We start from the raw sequence: 20584 nt of genomic DNA, 5'->3' as shown, positions 1-20584 counted from the left end.
AGTTAATATTAGTTACGTACTTATAATTATTATAACGAATATTTTAGTACCACACTTTCTGTAGCAGCCCTAAGTATCACCATCATTTAGAAATGATTACATCGAATGGTGCCTTTATTTATTATCAAAACCGGCCCGAGAGTGACTTGTAAATTTTAATAACAAGGCTTCACCACGGACCAATCTGAACAGACCTTTAAAATTTCACATTATAGTCTCTATGCCTTTGTAAGAAGGGTTTTGAAGCGTGCTTTTCAGCAACAAAGTATCGTATTGGGAGTCCACACAAGGAAACGCAACAGGAAGATGTAATGAGAAGAAAAAACATGATATATTCGTGTTGAAGCAATCCGGAATAACTGTTAGTGTTGTTTTTAATGTAATGTAAGGGTATTGGCTATGTGATGTAAGAGACGGCGGGCGATTGAAATATAACTAGGTACATGTAGGAATAGGAATGACGGTGCAAGTTATTATGAGTAACAATGAATGGATGATTGCGGAAGGGACAGTAAGTTATACCCAGTCCGTCTATGTAAGTTTGTATTCAGGAAGATCCTGAGCGATTGCTTAATAAGTTTTTTAGGGAAGACTACTTACTGAATTAGATATTTTAGGTATTACACATTTATTTACTTAATTCTTTAATGCACAAACATCAATAACATATCTACTTACTTCAATAACTGCTGTAAAAAATGTAATGGTTGAAAGAACTCAATGCTGTGCTTAATGATTTTCTTTTAGTCAACCTACAGGAGGTATGTAAAAAAGAGTTATGTATAACTAGCTGTTCCCGCGCGCTTCGCTTCGCCTTAAAAAGTTTTCCCGTGGGAATTCCGGGATAAAAAGTAGCCTATGTTCTTTCCCAGGGTCTAGACCGTATGTATACCAAATTTCATTCAAATCCGTTTAGTAGTTTTGGCGTGAAAGAGTACCAGACAGACAGACGGACAGACAGACAGACAGACACAGTTACTTTCACATTTATAATATTAGTTAGGATTAGGATTATAATTACACAATATATTATTTTACAGGAGGTACCCACTTATCAGAGCTATTTTTATACCAAGACTTGACCTCTTTCTTTTAGAATTTAGATGATACTTTACAATACAACTATTGCAAAGCCCCGCATATTCTCCCTTATAATTAGGTCGAAATACCTTTTTAATTTCTAGTGTAAGTGGGTCAGCCATAGATTATGGTTCGTTCGTTGTCTATGATACTAACGGGTAACGGGCCACGTCCTTTTTCGGACAAGAATGAGAAAGCTACATATTTGGAAGAGCTTGAAAAGGACAGCACGATTTGATGGCTGCGAACCTCGTTTTATATCTGCCCGCTCAAAGGTTTCTTGGAAGAAATTTCGCATTTACGCTACAGGTGTAAGTAATGAATATTAATAGCAAATGTTTTCGTTAGCTAATCTCTGAGCCTCTAGTTATGAAAACGAAAAAAAAATACGTTTTATCCTGTCATCTGCATACATTGTCTGTCAAAAGTTTCATGATAGTTTCCATTAGATACGACACTTAGTATGCACTTAAACGTAAACTTTTATAGTTTTCAACAAACTATCAAACCGCACTAGACCCTCTGAAGGATCGCAAAAACAAACGCAAAAGAATGCAGACGACGCAATTAATGTCTGCAAGTTCACTTTTAAATGAAATTACGATTTTATGGATTATCGATCTTAATCGATATTATTTTATAGCCTTCGAGTGCCATAATACTTACTTACTTTGAGGCCCTGTTTCACAATTTCCGGTTAGTAGCTACCTGTGAGATAAAATACATAATGAATTTGACATCTTCGATAAAAGCACTGGTAAAATTAAAACATTCCTTAAGAAAGTCCTATAAAATTGTATATTTTTTTTGTGTCTAATTTATAACTTTTAGTTCATAACTTTTAGTTCATATCAACTTTTAGTTTATATCAACATAGCATAAAGCTCTGCTTCTATTAATTTCGTAATATGTTTGTGTCTACACGCCTTTTGTGTTAATATCTAGAAAAGTATTTAGAATTAAGTTACATATCTAAAATTGATGTTAACCTGTTGTGTAAAACCTTAAAATAAAATAAATAAACATGCTGTCACTGTCAAAAAAATTATAACAGAGAATGACAGCATGTATTTTATCTCACAGGTAGCCACTAACATGACATTGTGAAACAGGGCCTTAATATTTACAAGATAAAAGTATAAGGTACAATATGGCCCAGTGTACTGTGTGCATCATTATATCATTATCTTCCAATTTGTTTAGAACCAATCCCCCAGACATTTCCTAATTATTCTATTAACATACAGAAGCCATAAAACTCAAATTAATCCAGTAAAAGATAGCTGATCTATTCTAAAAACTCGTGCTAATAATTAGCAAAGTAAATGCAAAATTGCACTAATGGTATTAGATTCTGAAACTGTTTTACCGACATCATAAATTAGGAAAGGTAGTACTACAGTTTGTTTCATATAAACAGGGACAAATACAAATACTAATGTAGGTAGGTATGTCAAAAAATTTATACTGACACATCATCATCACGACCCATTACGTCCCCACTGCTGGGGCACGGGTCTCCTTCCAATGAAGGAAGGGTTTAGGCCTAGTCCACCACGCTGGCCAAGTGCGGGTTGGTGGACCCCAACACAAGCAAGCTTGTGCTGAGAGAGTTGTCGGGTAAGTGGGCAACCCGACTGTCAGATACTGACAGTAATTTAAATAAAAAAAATATAAATGGGTCATTTAGGTAACAGTAGGTGTAGAAGTAGGCTGTCTTATTATGTTATATACTTGGTACCTAATCTCTACCACAGATATCCTTAAGCTGGATAAATAACATACTTTTGATACACACCTTTAAAAATATTGCGTCATACTTATCATAGTGCAAGTTTAAAAGCACCAAGTCACAGTAAACGGTGCATAGTTTATAATAACTGGTACCTTCATAGTTTAGTGTCGTGACTACACGCGATGTAGCCCGCATTAGAATAAACTTAGACTTTAGTCTAAGTATGCGAACTGAGGAACTGTTGGTACGGATGATGATACTAAGTATCCTACTAAGGTTGCCTGTAAGAGATCGCAATTAGCAGTAAGGTATCATGATACTAGGTATCGTAGGAAAACACCCGGGAAGATACTGAACGGATGGTATTTTTTTTTCTTCTATCTACTGATTGCCTGGAAGGATAAGACTATTTCAACTTTAAAATTATATAATAACGTTGAGTGTTATATCTATAAACTTCTATTGTACTGAGTAATGTCAGACCATGGAAGTTATATGTACTTCGTTAAGTACTTATTACTTCCATGTGTCAGACAACCTTTAAGTAGGATAGATAGAATGTAATACTTATAAAAAATCTATAATAATTTGTCAAAGATTACGCCGTCATTCGAGCCCGAGGGATCAAGGATCTATGAGTTCGATGCCTATTCCTTCCAAGAATAATTCATAGGACCCTATAAAAGGGCGATTGGAGTCAGGTCCGAAGCAAAAACTAGATTTCTAGCTCTAGCCTAGGCTGGGCTGGGTCTATAAATAAAATCTGAATTATGTATAGGGGTAAAGAAACTTTGCTGGGTATTAGTAGATATTGCCCAGCGAGCTTCCTAGGATGTTATTGGTAGAGCCGATATATAAAACCACATTTCAGCTACATATTTCCAGGGAATTTGGACCCAAGACCCCTGTACTGTGAATCAAATTTTAAATTAGTAAATTAAAATAGGAGAAAAAACCTACACGTCATTTATGTATATTTTATTACACCGTTAGAATGTGTACCTACCTATATTTAGGAAAACTTTTAACACCCCTATTTTTATGTCGGTTAAAAATATGATGTTAATATCAAAACTATACCCATTATAATCAACAGAAAGTTTCAGTAAAATTTTACAGTAAATCAGCGTAGTTTCCGCCGCAAATGTATAAAGTTTTAATTGGCCCAACACAAAAAACTAGATCCAGCTAGACACAAACTATATCAGGGTGTCGTTTTATCAGTGACCTGAGAGTAATTCAGATACCCTGACAAAGTCAAAGTTTGTCAGTTTGTAACTCGTTCATTGGAAAACTGCTGCACCAATTTTGATGAAATTTGGTGTGTAGGAAGTGTGCCACCTTGGTTATCCCGGAATTCCCACAGGTGTTGTAAAAGTGGTATACTAAGCCGAAAGAGGGTGACTCAGAAGGTCAAACTGATCAACTTTTGGACATTCACGAACCGTATACCACTTTTGCAAAAGTCCGTATTTTTTTCTGACATATTATTTGAGAAGTTTGCGTCGACCACTGATAAAACTGCACACTCTATAATTAGTGTTCAGTCTAAATTTGCTCACACAGAAACTGAAACCCCGGGGGAATTAGTGAAATTCGCAGGTTGAATTATAACAGTTTCGCCTCTACCGACTAATTGTTTCAGTAAAATGAGTAGCTGAGTACGTACTGACCAAGTTTTCTTTGCTTGCGGAATCTGTGGGAACTTGTCTGGCTGTGAAAATATTTTTTTGTGACAAAAACCCATTTGCGGAAGAATTTACAAAATGTGCGATATTTCGTCTGCATAAATACTTTCAATATGTGTCAAAAGTTTCATGATAGTTTCCGCTAGAGTCGCCACTTTGTTTTTGATTTTTCGACAAACAATTCTAAAGTAGGTATTTTTTTAATCTCGGATACTAAATTTACAGATTCTGAACGGTCCATCAACAGTCGATTGTCCCGCCATTAGAACAATACGTCACTTAATTGCGGGACAATTGACTGTTGATAAACCGTTCAGAGGGTCTATCACAGGCTAACGGGGCAATTCGATACTATTTTTGATACTACACAAACATATGGAAAAAGAACAGCGCCAACGTATTCACTTTTGGAACTAACGAATTTGCCTTACATTTTGACAGTGACAATTGACGATACGCAACGTAAACGGAGGTTCCAAAATCGCTGCACAGGATCTCTCAATGTCAATTGTTGAGATTAAATAACAGACTTTACGCTGAGTTGCAGAAAGGCACTTTAAGCTAATGTCGGCATTAAATCTATGTCTGTCTCTTTCTGTCCGTATACTGTCAAAGCAAGGCAGGTATACATTTAAGGTCATCATTAGCTTAAAGTTCCTTTCTGCAACTCAGCGTTAGTCGTATAGCATTAGTTGGTCGGTCTGTACCTACAGAGGGCGCGGCGAACACACCTAGTTCTTGCACGCAAACATTACGCGACCGCGCCCGCTTATAGTTTTATTTCCACAGTTATCACCGACTTATATTATTATTATTGTGGTATGATCGTATAACTGTTAGTTATTGTGGTAATATGCTATTAGGTTCATGATATGAGTGAAATATTTACACGGCGGCGGCGCTAATTGTGGCCGTATCGCGAAATCAAAACGAAGCAACATTTACGAAGTAATTAGTGTCAAAATCCATACAATTTGAATCCGAAAATCGTTGTCAAAACAAGTTCGTGATAGGGGTGATGCTTTACCTTTCATCAATATTTTTTTTAATAATAATGTTTAATGTTTAATAATAATCTTCAACATAAATAAAATAATAGTAAGTGAAATCGGACTTTGTATTGCTTATTTAGGCTCCTATAGGCATTTATCCTAATTGCATATACAATATACGTAACCTGCAAGTCATTTCAATCAAAAGCTAGTAAATACACTTAAACTGTGATGTCTCAATGATAGCCACAGGTACCTACATACGTGCTTGGCCTATCACGATGCTCGCTTCTTAGGTAACCTACACTAGGGTATGGTGTTGCCAGTTTTACTAGATCCTCCTGCAAAAATCTGCTCTAATCTATGTATATGATACAAAGTGAAACAATATACAGAGTGTTCCAAAAGTAAGTATACAGGTTAGTATATATTATAGTGAGCGGAAAAGGGGTGACTATCGGTGTCTTTTTTCAGCGTCATCGTGATAGAAACGTAAAGAGTTGAACTTCCAGTATCACAAACTTGCAAGCTTCTTTTTATATGACAGTTTGTTCTATGAATTTGGAGGTAGGTAGGTTTGCATTTTAGTAATCTATCTGTGTATTCCCTGTAAATATTAACAACATTTCAAAATGGCGACACGTGTATAAACTTCAATTAAACTATTCCAACGTTATGCGTCGATCGTGCTGGGGCATCCAACATGGCAATACAATACCTAAATCAGAAATCAAAGTTCGACGACGCTCTTTCGTTTACAGCCAACTTAGGGCTCTTGCACATTGAGGATCTTAAAGTTTTTAAGTACCAATCGTTTGGGACGAGACAGGTTTATTGAACCGTCAGCAATAGAGGGATAAATATAGCAAATACTTCAATTTAAAGATCCACTGATGGCTGACGCGTGACATGAAAAGTTTGTATCTATCGATGAAAATAAACTATAAATAACATCATTAATCTTTCACCTTAGGGTCAAACTGTTTGCCCTGGTGTCTTGATCTTTTTTTCTGACTGTACATTTGCTGGCTAGCAAGTGGCGGCTAATCCATCTATAAAACTTTGCACAGACATCATAAAAGCTGCATAGCAATTCAGCTACGTCGTATCTCGTTTATGGGTATAGGCCCTTGCAGCCAACTCGTTGCGACAAATGAATAGTGATAAATAGTGACATTTCCAACCATACGAACTCTCGACTCCTTGGTTGAAAACGAGATATCTTCTTCTGAGAATTATGGGGTTTAAGTGGGATTTTAATGTTGAGCCTGTACCAAGAGAACCCTTGAGCAATAGTTACGTTCTAAGTAAAGGGTACTAAAAATGTGTTTCATTCTGAAATTTACAGTCAGTGTAACATATGAATGATGATAAAATTTGATTATTATTTTGCGTAAGTATAGGAGTCCTACATATTATTATGGCACCAAGAGATACTATTATGCTTGGAAATAATTGTCAACGAAAAGCCCTAACATAAAATGTGCTAGTTTTGTTTTCCAATTATGTCTGTCAACGAAAGAAAGCTAATTTGTGAAATGCCCTTTCTAGACTGTAATTGCAATTTTAAATAGAATTTAGTACGTCTTTTATTTGCCCGCTGCATTGCAGGTGATAAGTTTCAAGTCTAGGTATAATAATTATACTGAATTATGTATGTACCTGAATGAGTCCCATCAGTTTGTACTGATTTAGTAAAGTTAGTAAAAATAATGTATAACTTACCGATAATTCAAAGATAGAGCGTAGGCACCCGCTTAGCCCCTAAAGACAGTTTGTTGCCCAGTTTCCTATAGCCTTCATTTTTACTTCTAGATTTTGGTTTCTCATTCACCGCCTCGACAGGACAACCCTTCAGCTCCCAAACTAGATTACTCAGGGACTTAGGTCTGCTTAGCTTTCTAGACCTCTTCTCTGGGAGCTTAGGTCCAGCCCCGGAGTCCCCTGACGTCCTCCCCCCAGAATGACTTGAGTCCAAGGTCCCATCCAACTCCATAGCCTGTTGGATATTCGAAAGACTTTTGTACCTAATATTAAAGATGGGGGAATCGCCTTTGGAAAGCGGTCTAACAATGGGACTAGTAATTGGACTAGGAATCTCTTTCGTCGGCGAGTGACTGTTATGGCGGAAGATCATTCTGTTTTTGGAATTGCTGCTGCTGTTTTTCACATAGAGCTTCGGGAGGTTCGTCGTAGGCGTTGTCACAGGTTTTCCTTTGAACACAGCAGTTACTGGGGGGAGTTCTTTAGCCGTCACAGCCGTTTTCCTGGTTCGCTTCTCGGCTTTTGGTTGGACTAACGGTTTCTTGGTAGGAATCGTCTCTATAGGAGGAGGTTCCGGTTTGATTTCTGTTATTAAAGGCATGTGGATAGGCGTGGCTGCGGGTGAAGTAGGCGCCGACTCGTGTCTTGGAGCTGAGACGGGCTCGTTTGAGTATGACGCTTTTATGTTCTTGGGCAGAGGCGCGAAACCCCTGACGTAGTCGTAGATCTGGTCTATTTCGTCGTACTCGTCAGGGATGCTAGTCTCGTCTCGATGACTGCTGTAGGTGTGGTTGTGGCGCGACAGGTGTGCCTTGCCGTGATTGGCTGTGTCACTCGAAGCGCTTCTTCGCAAGAAGTAACCAGTTTTGACTAAAGGAGGGGCGTTTAGTGGAGCGTTCAGTAGTCGCTTCGGGTCTCCTAGCTTCCCGTCTAACACGTGTATTCTATCCACGACGTCCACTAACAATCGATTGCACTTTTCCACCAGCCTGTAAAACTCCATGAAGTTTCGTATTTGCTCCTCGTTCTTGCATTTCTGCATTTTGAGAGGCGCCGCCAGAGGCAAGGCCACTAGGGCGTTACCCTCCTTCTGAAGGGGCAGTGCGAATATATGTTCCTCTTCGTACATTGAAAGCAGTCTTAATTCCGGAACAAAATGACTTGCACTTTTTATCCCCCGCGGCGTCGTGCCGTGGACCAGTCTGACCGTCAACGGAAGCCGTTTAGTCAGCAACGTCTTGGCTGTATGCACACCGCTGATATTCTCTTCCTTAGCCACAGCAGAGAACTTTCCTCTCTGGTCGAGACTCAACAACACCGTATCACCTTTAGTATCAGTACATTTAAGGTATTTAGTTTTGCCAAGCAACGCTTCTCCTTTAGGCATGATGACTTCTCCGGCGGGCATATTCCTTGCGCCGTCAGCTGTCAAATTGCCATCCAAGTCCGTCTTGGCGCAGATGACTCTGATCGGTTCTCTGACCAGACATCCGTCTTCTAGCCGTCTCCTGGCGAGTTCAGACACAGACTCGATGCACCTGACAGCTCTTCCTTCTTCGCTGAGCAGCTCAAAGTATCCCTTATACGAGTCAGGGATGGCGATTCTGGGTCCAACGCTGACCATGCGTCTGCCTTCTTTGATCTTGATGGCCTGAGCGATGATTTTCTTCCTCTTGCCTGCTGAGATGAGCATGGCGGTGCTCTGGAGGCCGGGGCTGGGCAGTGTGGGGACCCCCAGGCCGCCATACTGTCCCTTGATGATCTTGGCGACATTAGGGACTCTATTCTTGGAGACAAACTCCCGGAGGTAGGAGCCCTCATCGGCCCAGCGCGACGCCGCGACGATGACTTGGCCGTCTGTGGCAGCCATTGTTGTCACATCTGGAACAAGAGAGGAGAAATATTTTAATCACACGAGTACTTAGAGGTTATTATTATTAAATGTCAGAATGGACAGTGGAACAGGAGCCAATCAAGTCTAGATACAGAGTTACATTATGAAATTTATTTATTTTTTAAAAGGATACGACGGAATTCTTTCTCAGTTCTCTTTACTCATCCAGTCACTACTTATCTAAGGCCATCCTTCGACTGGTCTGGAATACTCTACCTTCACGACATGCTTAGTTTCGAAGCGCTTTTACGCTACCAACGACTCTGTCTCGTTTCATTAAAGCTATACGTCTACCTACTCGGCTCAAACCCAATAAAATCATAACTAGGAAGTCCACCACTGCCCAAAATGTGTCATTAATATTTTCCTGACTGTCTGAGGCGGTATGGGAGACGGTATCAAGAGTTAAGGTCATTGTTTGAGAACAATGCGGCTGATGTAACGCCGGTAACACACGACACGCGTCGCCGGACAGAAGGTAGGAGGCGCACCGAGAGATGGAGCACTGGGTGTAGAATACAATATAACTTTTATCTAAAATATAGAATAAGCCCTATGAGAGCTGTTAAATCCATACATTTAATCTGTCATTTGTTACTTTTCAAGTGAAATTAATGGGAAATATACGTTAATCAAACGTCATAGGACTTAGAAAATTAGGAACATATTACAGCAAAAACCGGGTAAATTATGTATTTAGGTGGGAACGTTAAATGCATAATTATCATTTTTCTTCAATACGCAGTACTTATAAGATTAAAATTCTTGTATCTAAAATGCAATGAATGATGATGGATTTAAACTAGAAGCACCAAGCACCTGATGATTATTATTTGCCTTGTAATGGAGGTGATCTTTTTGCTGTCCATATACGCGTAATATTGAGAAATTAACAATTATTTTTGATATTCATGGTTATTTTCTTTTCTTTCCTCGTATTTGTAATGAAAAGCACAGTGTTTACCTCGGGAGAACTCCTTAACATAGAAACAAACAACTGTTTTTTAGATCGCGCCCGGTGTGCCCCGACCGCGCGGTCTGGCCACAAGTTCAAGTTTTTAGCGAGAAATTACAACACATTTACCGACGCATAGCGGTGCTTTTACCACACCAATTTACTTACCGAAAAACCGACCACTGTGTGCGGGTCAGAACAAATGAAAAAATATGTATCTGTTGTTTATTTACATTATACTTACATACTAGCTGTATAATGTATTTTTAAAACCGACTTATAATAAAAAATCATACATACAGACGAATTGAGATTGCTTCTTTTTTCGAAGTCGCTTAAAAATACGTACGTTATAACTTTATAACTGGTATGAGACAAATGTGCCGTGTGTAAAAGGTTTTCATGAGCATTTTTATAAGTTTCTCTATGATGAGCAATTTTCATAAAAAAATAAAAATCAATCCCCATGTAATACTGAAAACTTAAACACAGAATATATACATTATACATAATATAATTAAAGTTATTTTCACTCTGTTTATCAGAGCTAAACAACCGTTCACAAATGCCTAGTGTTTATCCTAAGACCAATTATGTTAATTCGATATTATAGGTATCCTAGGTACAGACAGCAGTTTGGTATGAACCTATAAATATAAACAAAGCAGATTTTAACCCAATTCTTCGCGCAAAAGTTATAGTCGCTCGTAAAAAGCCAACTTGAAGGCGGTCACATAAACCTTTTGACGAAACACATAAAATGAGGCTTAAAAAACGAAAACAAAATAAGTCTATAAAACGGGGAATAAGGCCACTTTCCGTTTTAACACAATTATAAAAAGCTGCGCGAGTAGATATAAGAACCATGTTATAAAATTATTTTAAAATAAAACAAAAATTCTTCAGTGCTAATGATTCAACGAAGGCTGAATATTATTTCCTACACTATCAACAATTTTTCATGTATTTTTTTATGAGGTAACCTATTTTACCATATTATTATATGTAATACACAATCGTCAATAAAAGCAAAATGTATAATTGGGTAAATCAATTTCTCTAGAAGATCCTAATAATCAGAAAATACACACAATAAAACATAAGCTTATAGTGAAGCAGAACGCAATAGCATCACGACGTTCCTAAATTGACCCCAAATTACCCAATAGATAACGTGACCATATTTTTTTTTGTCAAAGCGGGACACCTGCCGAATTTCATATCCCTCAAAAATAGATATAGGTAACTATTATCTTTCTCATCTTTTTATCTTTTTGCTCAGTTTGCTCAGTGCATCAATTGAAAATTCAATCACTACGATGAAAGAGTGAAATGTGAAAGAGATGCATGAATGAGGAATGACCATTTTTTTATATTTATGTATCTAATAATCTTGTAAAGTTGGTATATTTAGAATTTTATAAATATACCAAACGGGTACCCTACATAATCCGAATTACGAATATGAAAACAACGATTTTTTAAATTATGAATTTCATAGTTCTAGTAAAGTTTTAAGTTTCCGAATAACGAAAATTACGAAAAGTTGATAAACGAAATTTCAAACAACAGATTTATTAAAATTACCAAATTAAATTTTTCGAATGTTATAATTTCGATGTTTTAAATGTACGATTTTTTATTATATCGAATTATTTAAATAACAAATCCCGAAGTTTTAATATTCCGAAAACACAAATCCCCGAATGTAACTTAGTTAACATTTTAATATGTTTTTGCTTCGCTGCGCTCCGCTTTGTTTTTCGATATCTATGTGCACCTAACACCTTTAGGTTTTGGTTCTAAAGTTTTTGAAACGTTCGTGTATTTAACAATCGTAATAACAAACCTTTGTGATTATTTTATTGATATTAAAAAATCGTTATTGCAATATTTTGTAAATTAGGTTCATACATATTCGGCGTTTCAAATTCGGAAAAAAGTTTTTCGAAATTTTTGGGTGTTCTCATACCAGACACTACGAAATTCTTAAACATCATAAGGTACAGGTTGGTAATGCCGAATTTCGGGTAATTCCGATTTCTTCCAAACGCAATCATACTTTGAACCGTAGAACCATTCACCTTGATGGCAACTTAATCTTCTACCTCGCTTGGGTTGACTCAGGGCGCTAGGACCGAACGTGCGTGTAAAAACGTAAAATTAGTAAAAAAGTGCAAATTTTCGGATTTTTGATTTTTCGGAATTACCCGCACATCTTTTTTTTTTTTTTTTTTAAGATTTTATTATCACTCCACAGACTTTATGTCCGTGCCTTTTTGAGAGATCAATATATTGTGAGACCCGCACATCTGTAATTAAGAAATCAGTTAAGTTACTTAACAATTTAATACAGATTACTTTGATGATTGTCACTGAACGAAGTTACTCGCGGAGTTTCGGCGGAACTCGGACTCATATTACTCCCTATAGTCTATGTGAGTAAGTGATAAGAAGATAAATAGTTGTCTCAAGTGATTAAAAGAAATAAAGGAAATATGGAATGAAATTTCAAAATGTAGGTAAGTAATTTAAATTATCGTTTGGTCAGTTTATGAAAGCGGGACATTTTTGCCCTCGCGGGGGACAGCGGGACGCACAACTTGAAAGCGGGACTGTCCCGCCCAAAGCGGGACGTATGGTCACGTTACCAATAGATCACCAATGCGCCAACGGTAAACCGAATCTCAAAGTCATTTCTTAGATAAATATCAAAAGGTTGTTTAAAATTGTTGGAGATCTTGATCAGAAAAACAAACACACCGTTGCGAGGTCTCGATGGCTTCAGTCACGAGTTAAATATGAAAAGAGAAATATTTTTCAATAGCCGGGAGTAGCCATCTTTGTATGGAGACGCTTTGGGCCTCACAGTTTGATCCCTAACTCTAACGTTTATTCGGCTAGCGCTTGTCCCTGTTATAATAGTAAAACATTGGCAATAAATTTAAATTATGTGTCATTTAAAACATAAGGGAAACCTAAACCTAATTAGACTTAAATTTTGAATTGCAAAATCATTTACAACTAGTTAATTTACAGTTCAATTTAATTACTTATATCCCTGATAGTTATATATTATAATTCAAAATCTCAATTCTTAAGTCACTTTGTCTATAATCATGAATTTTAAAACTAATTTTTGTCTGGTCGGTATATTTAAGATTTTAACAGAATGTCAAAGAAAGCAGTCCCAACAGGTCGACTGCCGTCTTCTTTTGACTGCACATCACGAGTTTATTCGCACGATTAAAGCCATTGTGCTATCGAGATAATATTGAGTCTAACTGTACCCAATGTTCGGGACAAATAAGGATAGCACCGTGAGGCTCGGAAATGTGCGGTTGGTATCTCTAGATACGTAAAGGAAAAGCTTTTAGCCCCGCAAGAGCACAACCGACTTGTACAAATAAATCTAATGGGGGCTTCTTTCTTTAGGCTCCAATATAATGGAAACTTAATCAATAGGATAAGTAAATAAAAAACTCCTGGATTTGATTTTCAGTACTTACGTCAAAAGTTACATAGGTAGTAAATTACATTTTGAACCATAAGGATTAAAACCCGATTAGTCCATCCTAAAACACAACAAAAAATTCTGTTAGACTAATTTATACTAACAGTAATATTTAATACGCAATACGCAAAAAAACATGCAATAATTTTATTTGGAAAATAAATGATTTTTCTTTCTTTCTTTCTTTCAAAACTACTAAAACCCACTAACACACTATACTACCCTAAAAGTTGTCTAGCCATTCCAGCTTCACAAACCGACTAGTAATTTCAATTCTGCTGTTTTCCTGGCCACAATCTATAATAATGACTGACAGTCCACAGCGAGTAGTTCCCACAGGGCTCGTTGATCTATCGCAGTCCTCTCCTACGGAACCCTGATTTGGCTTGTCATATTTATGTTGCGGAAAAGTTATGGATTGCAATTATTCTTCGCGAATTATGACGGCTGGCTCGGCAGATTAATTTTATTTGATTCGAATTCAATGGTGGTTATTAATGGATTTTAAATGAAAGGAACAGTTTTGTGGATGGGTTTGAGGATGGTTTTTGATTAAATGTTGACGGTAAGTACTGTAAGTTTAAAAAAACCCGGATATTAGAATTGAAAGGATGTGGCTTAAATTTGGCACAATTTGAAAATTTTCATCATTACCTACGTTTTATTACACACTAGGTCACGGTATCACGGTACACTATCACGGTATTGATACCGGGATCCCGGTATTCGGTACTTCCTTGTTATAAATGGCATATATTTTGTTTAAAGGTCGTATAGGGCAAAATACAACAAGAAAAAGCAATCAAATTCTGTATTATATTTTTTACTAGAATTGAGTATTAGAGTAAAAAATTTAGAACGCATGGACAACAAGTAGGTTTCCAAAGGCCAAAAACCGCATGTAACGGTTGAAAACAAGTGCATTTTCATAGTATATAGGAGCACAAAGCTAACTATATCTTAATCACATGATTTATAGCCTAAAAAATGTCCGATTCCGGTATTACTTCAATACCGGTATTAACTTTCAATACAGGTTTTTTTTAAAAAAGAGTGGTTTTTGTCCGGGATCCTGGTATTACGCAATACCGGTATTGCGGTATTGCATGCCCTATTACACACTAAGCCGGTAATATATTTTTCTCTCAATGTAACGGCTACAGCGTACAATAATACTAGTATGTTATAGTGGCCAGAATTATAATCATATCAATTTAGGTTTATTTATTTTTACTTATAGAAGGGGTAAGTACTATAAAATTAATTATTATTATTACCTTTGTCAATTTACATCACCTTTGTGGTCAAAGCGCTAATTATGAATCAATTTGTTTAAAATAAATAGCCACGCCCAACGCCGCGGTACAAGTTGGTTTCGCTCCACTTGCCGCGGTCAAGGGTGAACGAGATTTGAAATTTAAACTAGATAAAGATTAACGTCCGCCTGAGATCAAATAGTCAAGTTCATGGCTTGTGTTAGCATAGTAAGTGTTGAGCTTCAGTGCTAACCAAAAAATACACTCTACTGTATACGCAGATAATTATGAAATAAAATTGTTACATGTTGGAATATTGTCTTGAGTTTCGCCTTAAAATAGTAAAGTTTTTCTTTCAAATTTAATTTCAGAGACGTAGTAGATTGAATCCTAGAATGACTTATTCACGGTCCTAGCCATGTCTGCCGTTAATCTGACTGGAAGAGATCGTTTATAGCGATAAGCCCGCATACTGTGCAATTGCCACTGCGTAAAATTGTAATTTTCGTGTTTTTGGTATCAATAAAGTTATATTCTATTCTATTCTCAGTAGCTAGTCCTTCCACCACGGTGACAGACTCTGGTGGAACATCTCTAGTATCTTTAACCGACACGGTAACAAGAAGAAGCAGTAGTAGACCCTCCAAGGTACAAGCTAAAGGCCGATATCGCTTATCTCCGATGGAGTAACGGTGAGCCGATGTCCTACCGGCTCGCACTTCCTGCGTAAGGGAAAAAAACTGGAGCCACATGTATTATACCTCTAGTGTACAGTCAGCTGCATAAGTAGCTATACACTTTTGAAACTTGCCAAACTCACTAACTTTCATTCATTTCATTCAAATTCATTCATTCATTCAAACATTGTCATTTTGTTTAGGAGGTATTTTGACAACAGGTACGAAAGTGTATAGCTACTTATGCAGAATATGCAGCTAACTGTACTATATATTATGTGTAGTACGATGCCATTTTTATTGAGCGTGGCAGGGAAGGGAACTAAAATGTATTTGACTTGTTTACTACCCAACGGTTGCCTAGAAGAGATAAGGCCGCCTATTGATATATACCCACTGCATAAATTGTTATTTGTGTTCTGTTAAATCAATAAAGTAGTATTCTATTCTATTCTTAACGGTCCGAGAGATATGGTTTACACAGATTTTCGGAATAAAATTGACAATGTTTTATGATTTTATTTGTAATTATAATTATTTTATATTATTATGGAAATTGAAGAAAAATAAGAACATTGTTTGGCTAAGATAAGAATGAAATTAGAAAGGTTGACATAAGATATCTCTTTCACCTATAGTTAGACCAAAAGTGGCGGCGAAACGCCATTTTTCAAGGTCCAAAGGTACATATACTTATACACACAACGCCACCGCTCAACTCTTATTACAATTTGTAATTTATATTAAGGATGTGGTACACATAACCCGTAAGGATGTTGTCTGCGTGTGACGGTGTTGCCACATCGCGACAAAACGTCCGTTTCGACTGAAATATTGGTGTTATTACTGTTGTTATTGCAATAATACTTGATACCGTCCAGAGCCGCGAGCACAGGATTCGAAACCTGCGTTTACGTTGCGTATCCGTATGCGTAAGGCAAAATTGTTAGTTCCAAAAGTGGCATTTGTTTTTTCCATATGTTTGTGCAGATTCGAAAATAGTGACAGTTGACGATACTATTATTTTTCCATATGTTTGTGTAGATTCGAAAATAGTATCGAATCCTGTGCTCACGGTTTAGTTCATCAGTTTATCATATTGCAAGTATCGTGAATTCGAGGTTATGATATTTGTTCGGTGGTATTTACGTAAATAACTGGCTCACATTGCATAAGCTGTATCGTTTTTCAATATCATTCATTTAAAATATATAATTTTTGCTTTTTCATTTAGTTACTTATGTCAAGTTATGTCTTCGTGAACTTGTGATCTTATCAAAATTTGTATATCATTTTAATATGTATATAATTAGGTATTATAACTGGCAACGTAAGTTCTCAAAGTCGGACAAAACCTGAACTTATTTGACCTTCGAAACCGCTAGTTTTCGTACGTAATATTGGTTACCCATCAACTCTAGTACCTAATATAAACATAACGCTTCTGATAAAATACAAAATTGCCTTCGTGAAGGTTCAATGAGACACCAAAAGAGGTCAAACGGGTACAAGGGTCGGGTGTTGGGGTCAGACGGGATCAACACCAATTGCCTGGATGCTTTTAAGTGCTTATTAAGTAAATTGGATTGGAGATAATCGTAAACGGATAGGGGCAAACCCGACGTCCATACGAGCCCACCGCCTCTTTGTTTATGATTATTAATATTTAATTGACTTACTCAGTGATGTTATTAAGTGTTAGTTATAGTAATACAACTTAGGGCCTGTTCCACAATGTCTGGTTAGTGGCTACCTGTCGGATAAAATACATGCTGTCACTGTCTAAAAAATAATGACAGAGAGTGACAGCATGTATTTTATCCGACAGGTAGCCACTAACCAGACATTGTGGAACAGCCCCTTAGTCTTTGAATATTAATGATGTCAAATCTGGGTAAATGTTTAACGGAAGCGCTTTTAATATCCTTATTAGGAATTAGTGTTTTTAAATGGATATAATTAATTTTGGATAATGTCTTTAAAATTATGATGTCTTGTGATTTAATTTAATTAAAACAGTTCACGGAACGTTAAAAGCTAAATGACCTACTCAATATAATGTTTAAAATAAAATTACAACCTCATTTCCGAAAGGTAATTTAAAGATAAGCGTTGAATTAGTTTTCTTTGTTTTAGAAATCGGTCCATTGTTTCATTACCGGACAAGTTATACGTATAAAATTAAAGTAAGCTGACACCATGGATTAACACAATGATTATAATGACATGTCATAGGCTATATGTATAAATCGAAACCTTTCATATTAATTTACTCCCTACTCCTAAATGTTTTGAGTTCTGGAGAAGCCTGTCGACTACCGGAAAGATTCTGGAAAATGACAATTAAATATTTGAGCTCCGACTAGAATTAGGCATAGGTATTTTATTATTTTATCAGAAATTTAAATATTTTGGAACACTTAATTTCTAATTAAAATTTAACAGAATCGCATCAAACATAATAAAATTAAGTACATTATTTGGATTTCACAACTGGAAAATACACTTCACAGTGTACCACACACTAACAGTACGCGTTAGCATCGCATTAAAACAAAACAACAAACAATAATTATTGCATTCCCGACGCCTCGCTCAAGTGCAAGCCATGTATACAGGGTGTTGCAAAAAGTGTATACCAAGCCGAAACCTACATGTGCAGCATGTTATATATAAGCCCGAAACTGAAATCAGAATTTGAAAATTCGCGAAAAAAATAGTCATTCTCCATAGTAAAAAGTCACGTGATCAACTAAGTTTCTATGGAAAATGAATATATTTTTTTCGCGAATATTTAAATTCTCTTTTCAGATTCGGGCTTAGAACATGCTGCACATGTAGGTTTCGGCTTAGTATACCCTTTTTGCAACACCCTGTATAATGTAATAAGGGACAGACATACCAGTCTCACCGTTATACGGTTGACGTAAAACTTGATGTGTTCGGGGATTTATAGTGGCTTGGCTGAGTGCAGTGCCGGCACCGATAATAGGGACATTTTCATGCAAGTCTTCGATTTAAAAAAAAAAGAGTAACAATCCGTTAATTAAGTATATGACAATTTTCTTTGAACACTCTATCAAGTATATGTTTAATATAGGACATCAGAAATACATAGTTATAAGGGTTATAGAAAAAATGAGCACATATCTACAAGTACATAATTATTAGCACCACATTACTCCTAAACGGAAAAGACTAGCTTAATGACGCCGTCTGCAATATTAAAGTACATTGAACAGCGCATCACAATATTACCATCTGAAAACGTAAATACTTTGATCCAATTCCAAATGGTATGTTTTAAAATTGGCTACCTTTGGTGGCGATATTTTGTAAGTGGAACTTTTTTATCGCTTGTGAGTGTTGTTTTTATTTTATTTTTATTTATTTATTTACAGTAATCCACAGCTCAATGGTATTACTTATAAACCAACATAATTTGACTTAGCTTAGGTCATTTAAGGATTATTTAGATTATTATTACTTTTTTTTTACACTTAACGACAACAAATTATATTACTAAGTAAGTTTTACATAATAACATTTTGTACCTAGAAAAATATAAAGGTAAGGTGTTGCACGTAATTGCACGGCACTGTACAGATCGTGTGTACGGAGATGGCTTTTTGCACCTCCGGGGGTGAACGACCTCGCGACGTGCTTCATAAAATTAAGGAAATGAGATCTCTTTGCGATCGTTTTCGGTGTTGACGGTACGCGTCTTATTAACGCTTTCTGGGTCACGGTAGCTGTGGGGCTACCACCACCGAACATTAGCAAACCTTAAGCAGCGTCGCAGGCTTGTCAGATTTGACGTAACTTTTATGGATCTCACAGTTTGACAGGCGAGCGCCCTAACTCTAATTTGAAATTCAAAATAACTGGGTCAGGAATTTGGCGTGAAAGGATGGCAAAATACCAAACACGTTATAATTAATAATTTATTAATTAATAATCATAATATTGATTTTATGAATGATTTGGTATATTATGGTTCCCACGCTGAGAAGTGTCGGCGAGTAGGTATCATTATTATTGATGATGTTACTAATAGATGATTAAACAGGTAATTAATTGAAAAACGGACATTACTTATTTTATAAACTTGTTGGCTTCGTCAGTAGTAAATAACTACTGTTTTTATGTATACAGGAAATGTTTTGAGGACTCTGAGAGACTTTTTTTTTATATTAAAATACTTTTCATTTAATTGCGCGCTTTTTATGTGACATTCATTTAATAATTTATTTACGTTTTAAGTTAAAGACTACAGAAACAAGCATAATTTTGCAAGGTTCGTGTTGGATTATTATAATATACTTCAGAAAATGTATTGCATTGCTAGTCGATTATGTTCACATTCCTACAAATCATACTTATCAAGTGTATATTTTGTTATATGGTAGTACATAGTACATTGAGACAAGTGCATCGGTATGCTTAATTATAATGACTTAAAATGACAATAATTTAAGTAGATTTTTTTACATGTGTAATCTTGCACATGTATGTACTAACTAAAACTATTTTATTTACACACGACACAAAGTACAAAATTCCAGCACTAAGCCAAAAAGCTATGTCTTTCAGCCGACCTTTGACTGGTTACAGTAAGACTCTTTGTTAATTCTGTTATCCCGAGAGCAACCCATCTTACCCGGAGCAGTGGGCCCGGCGCGCGGGAATCCTGTTAAATACCAGAAGTGAGCAATTAAGAGCTAATTCCTTCCTGGACAGGGATTGATTGGGCCGAAGGACCCGTCTGACTTGAAGACTGACCCCTCGATTTTAGATTTGCAATTTACCAGATCTATCTGAAAGAAGCCCCCGAGTGACGTATATCAACTCATCATCATCATCACAACCCGTCACGTCGCCATTGCTGGGGCTCGCGTTTCCTTCCAATGAAGGAAGGGTTTATGCCTAGTCCAACATGCAGGCCTAGTGCGGGTTGGTGGACCCCAACACAAGCAAGCTTGTGCTGAGAGAGTTGTCGGGTAAGTGGGCAACTCAACTGTCTGAATGT

At 36.6% G+C, this 20584-nt stretch overlaps 1 protein-coding gene across 8 annotated transcripts in view; it reads right to left on the bottom strand.

Moving 5' to 3' along the window:
* Positions 1-20584, bottom strand: part of LOC105385515 — a 128559-nt gene that overhangs the window by 2000 nt on the left and 105975 nt on the right. For all 8 annotated transcript variants that reach the window (XM_038111289.2, XM_038111290.2, XM_038111291.2 and 5 more), the window contains one exon: positions 7221-9140. In XM_038111289.2, coding sequence (XP_037967217.2) covers positions 7228-9129 — 1902 coding nt within the window. In that variant the 5' untranslated portion in view covers positions 9130-9140 and the 3' untranslated portion in view covers positions 7221-7227. The remainder of the gene's footprint in view (positions 1-7220; positions 9141-20584) is intronic.

This window comes from Plutella xylostella, chromosome 28 (genome assembly GCF_932276165.1).
Source record: "Plutella xylostella chromosome 28, ilPluXylo3.1, whole genome shotgun sequence".
In the NCBI taxonomy this organism is placed as follows: domain Eukaryota; kingdom Metazoa; phylum Arthropoda; class Insecta; order Lepidoptera; family Plutellidae; genus Plutella; species Plutella xylostella.
This window is presented reverse-complemented; position numbering and strand designations above follow the sequence as displayed.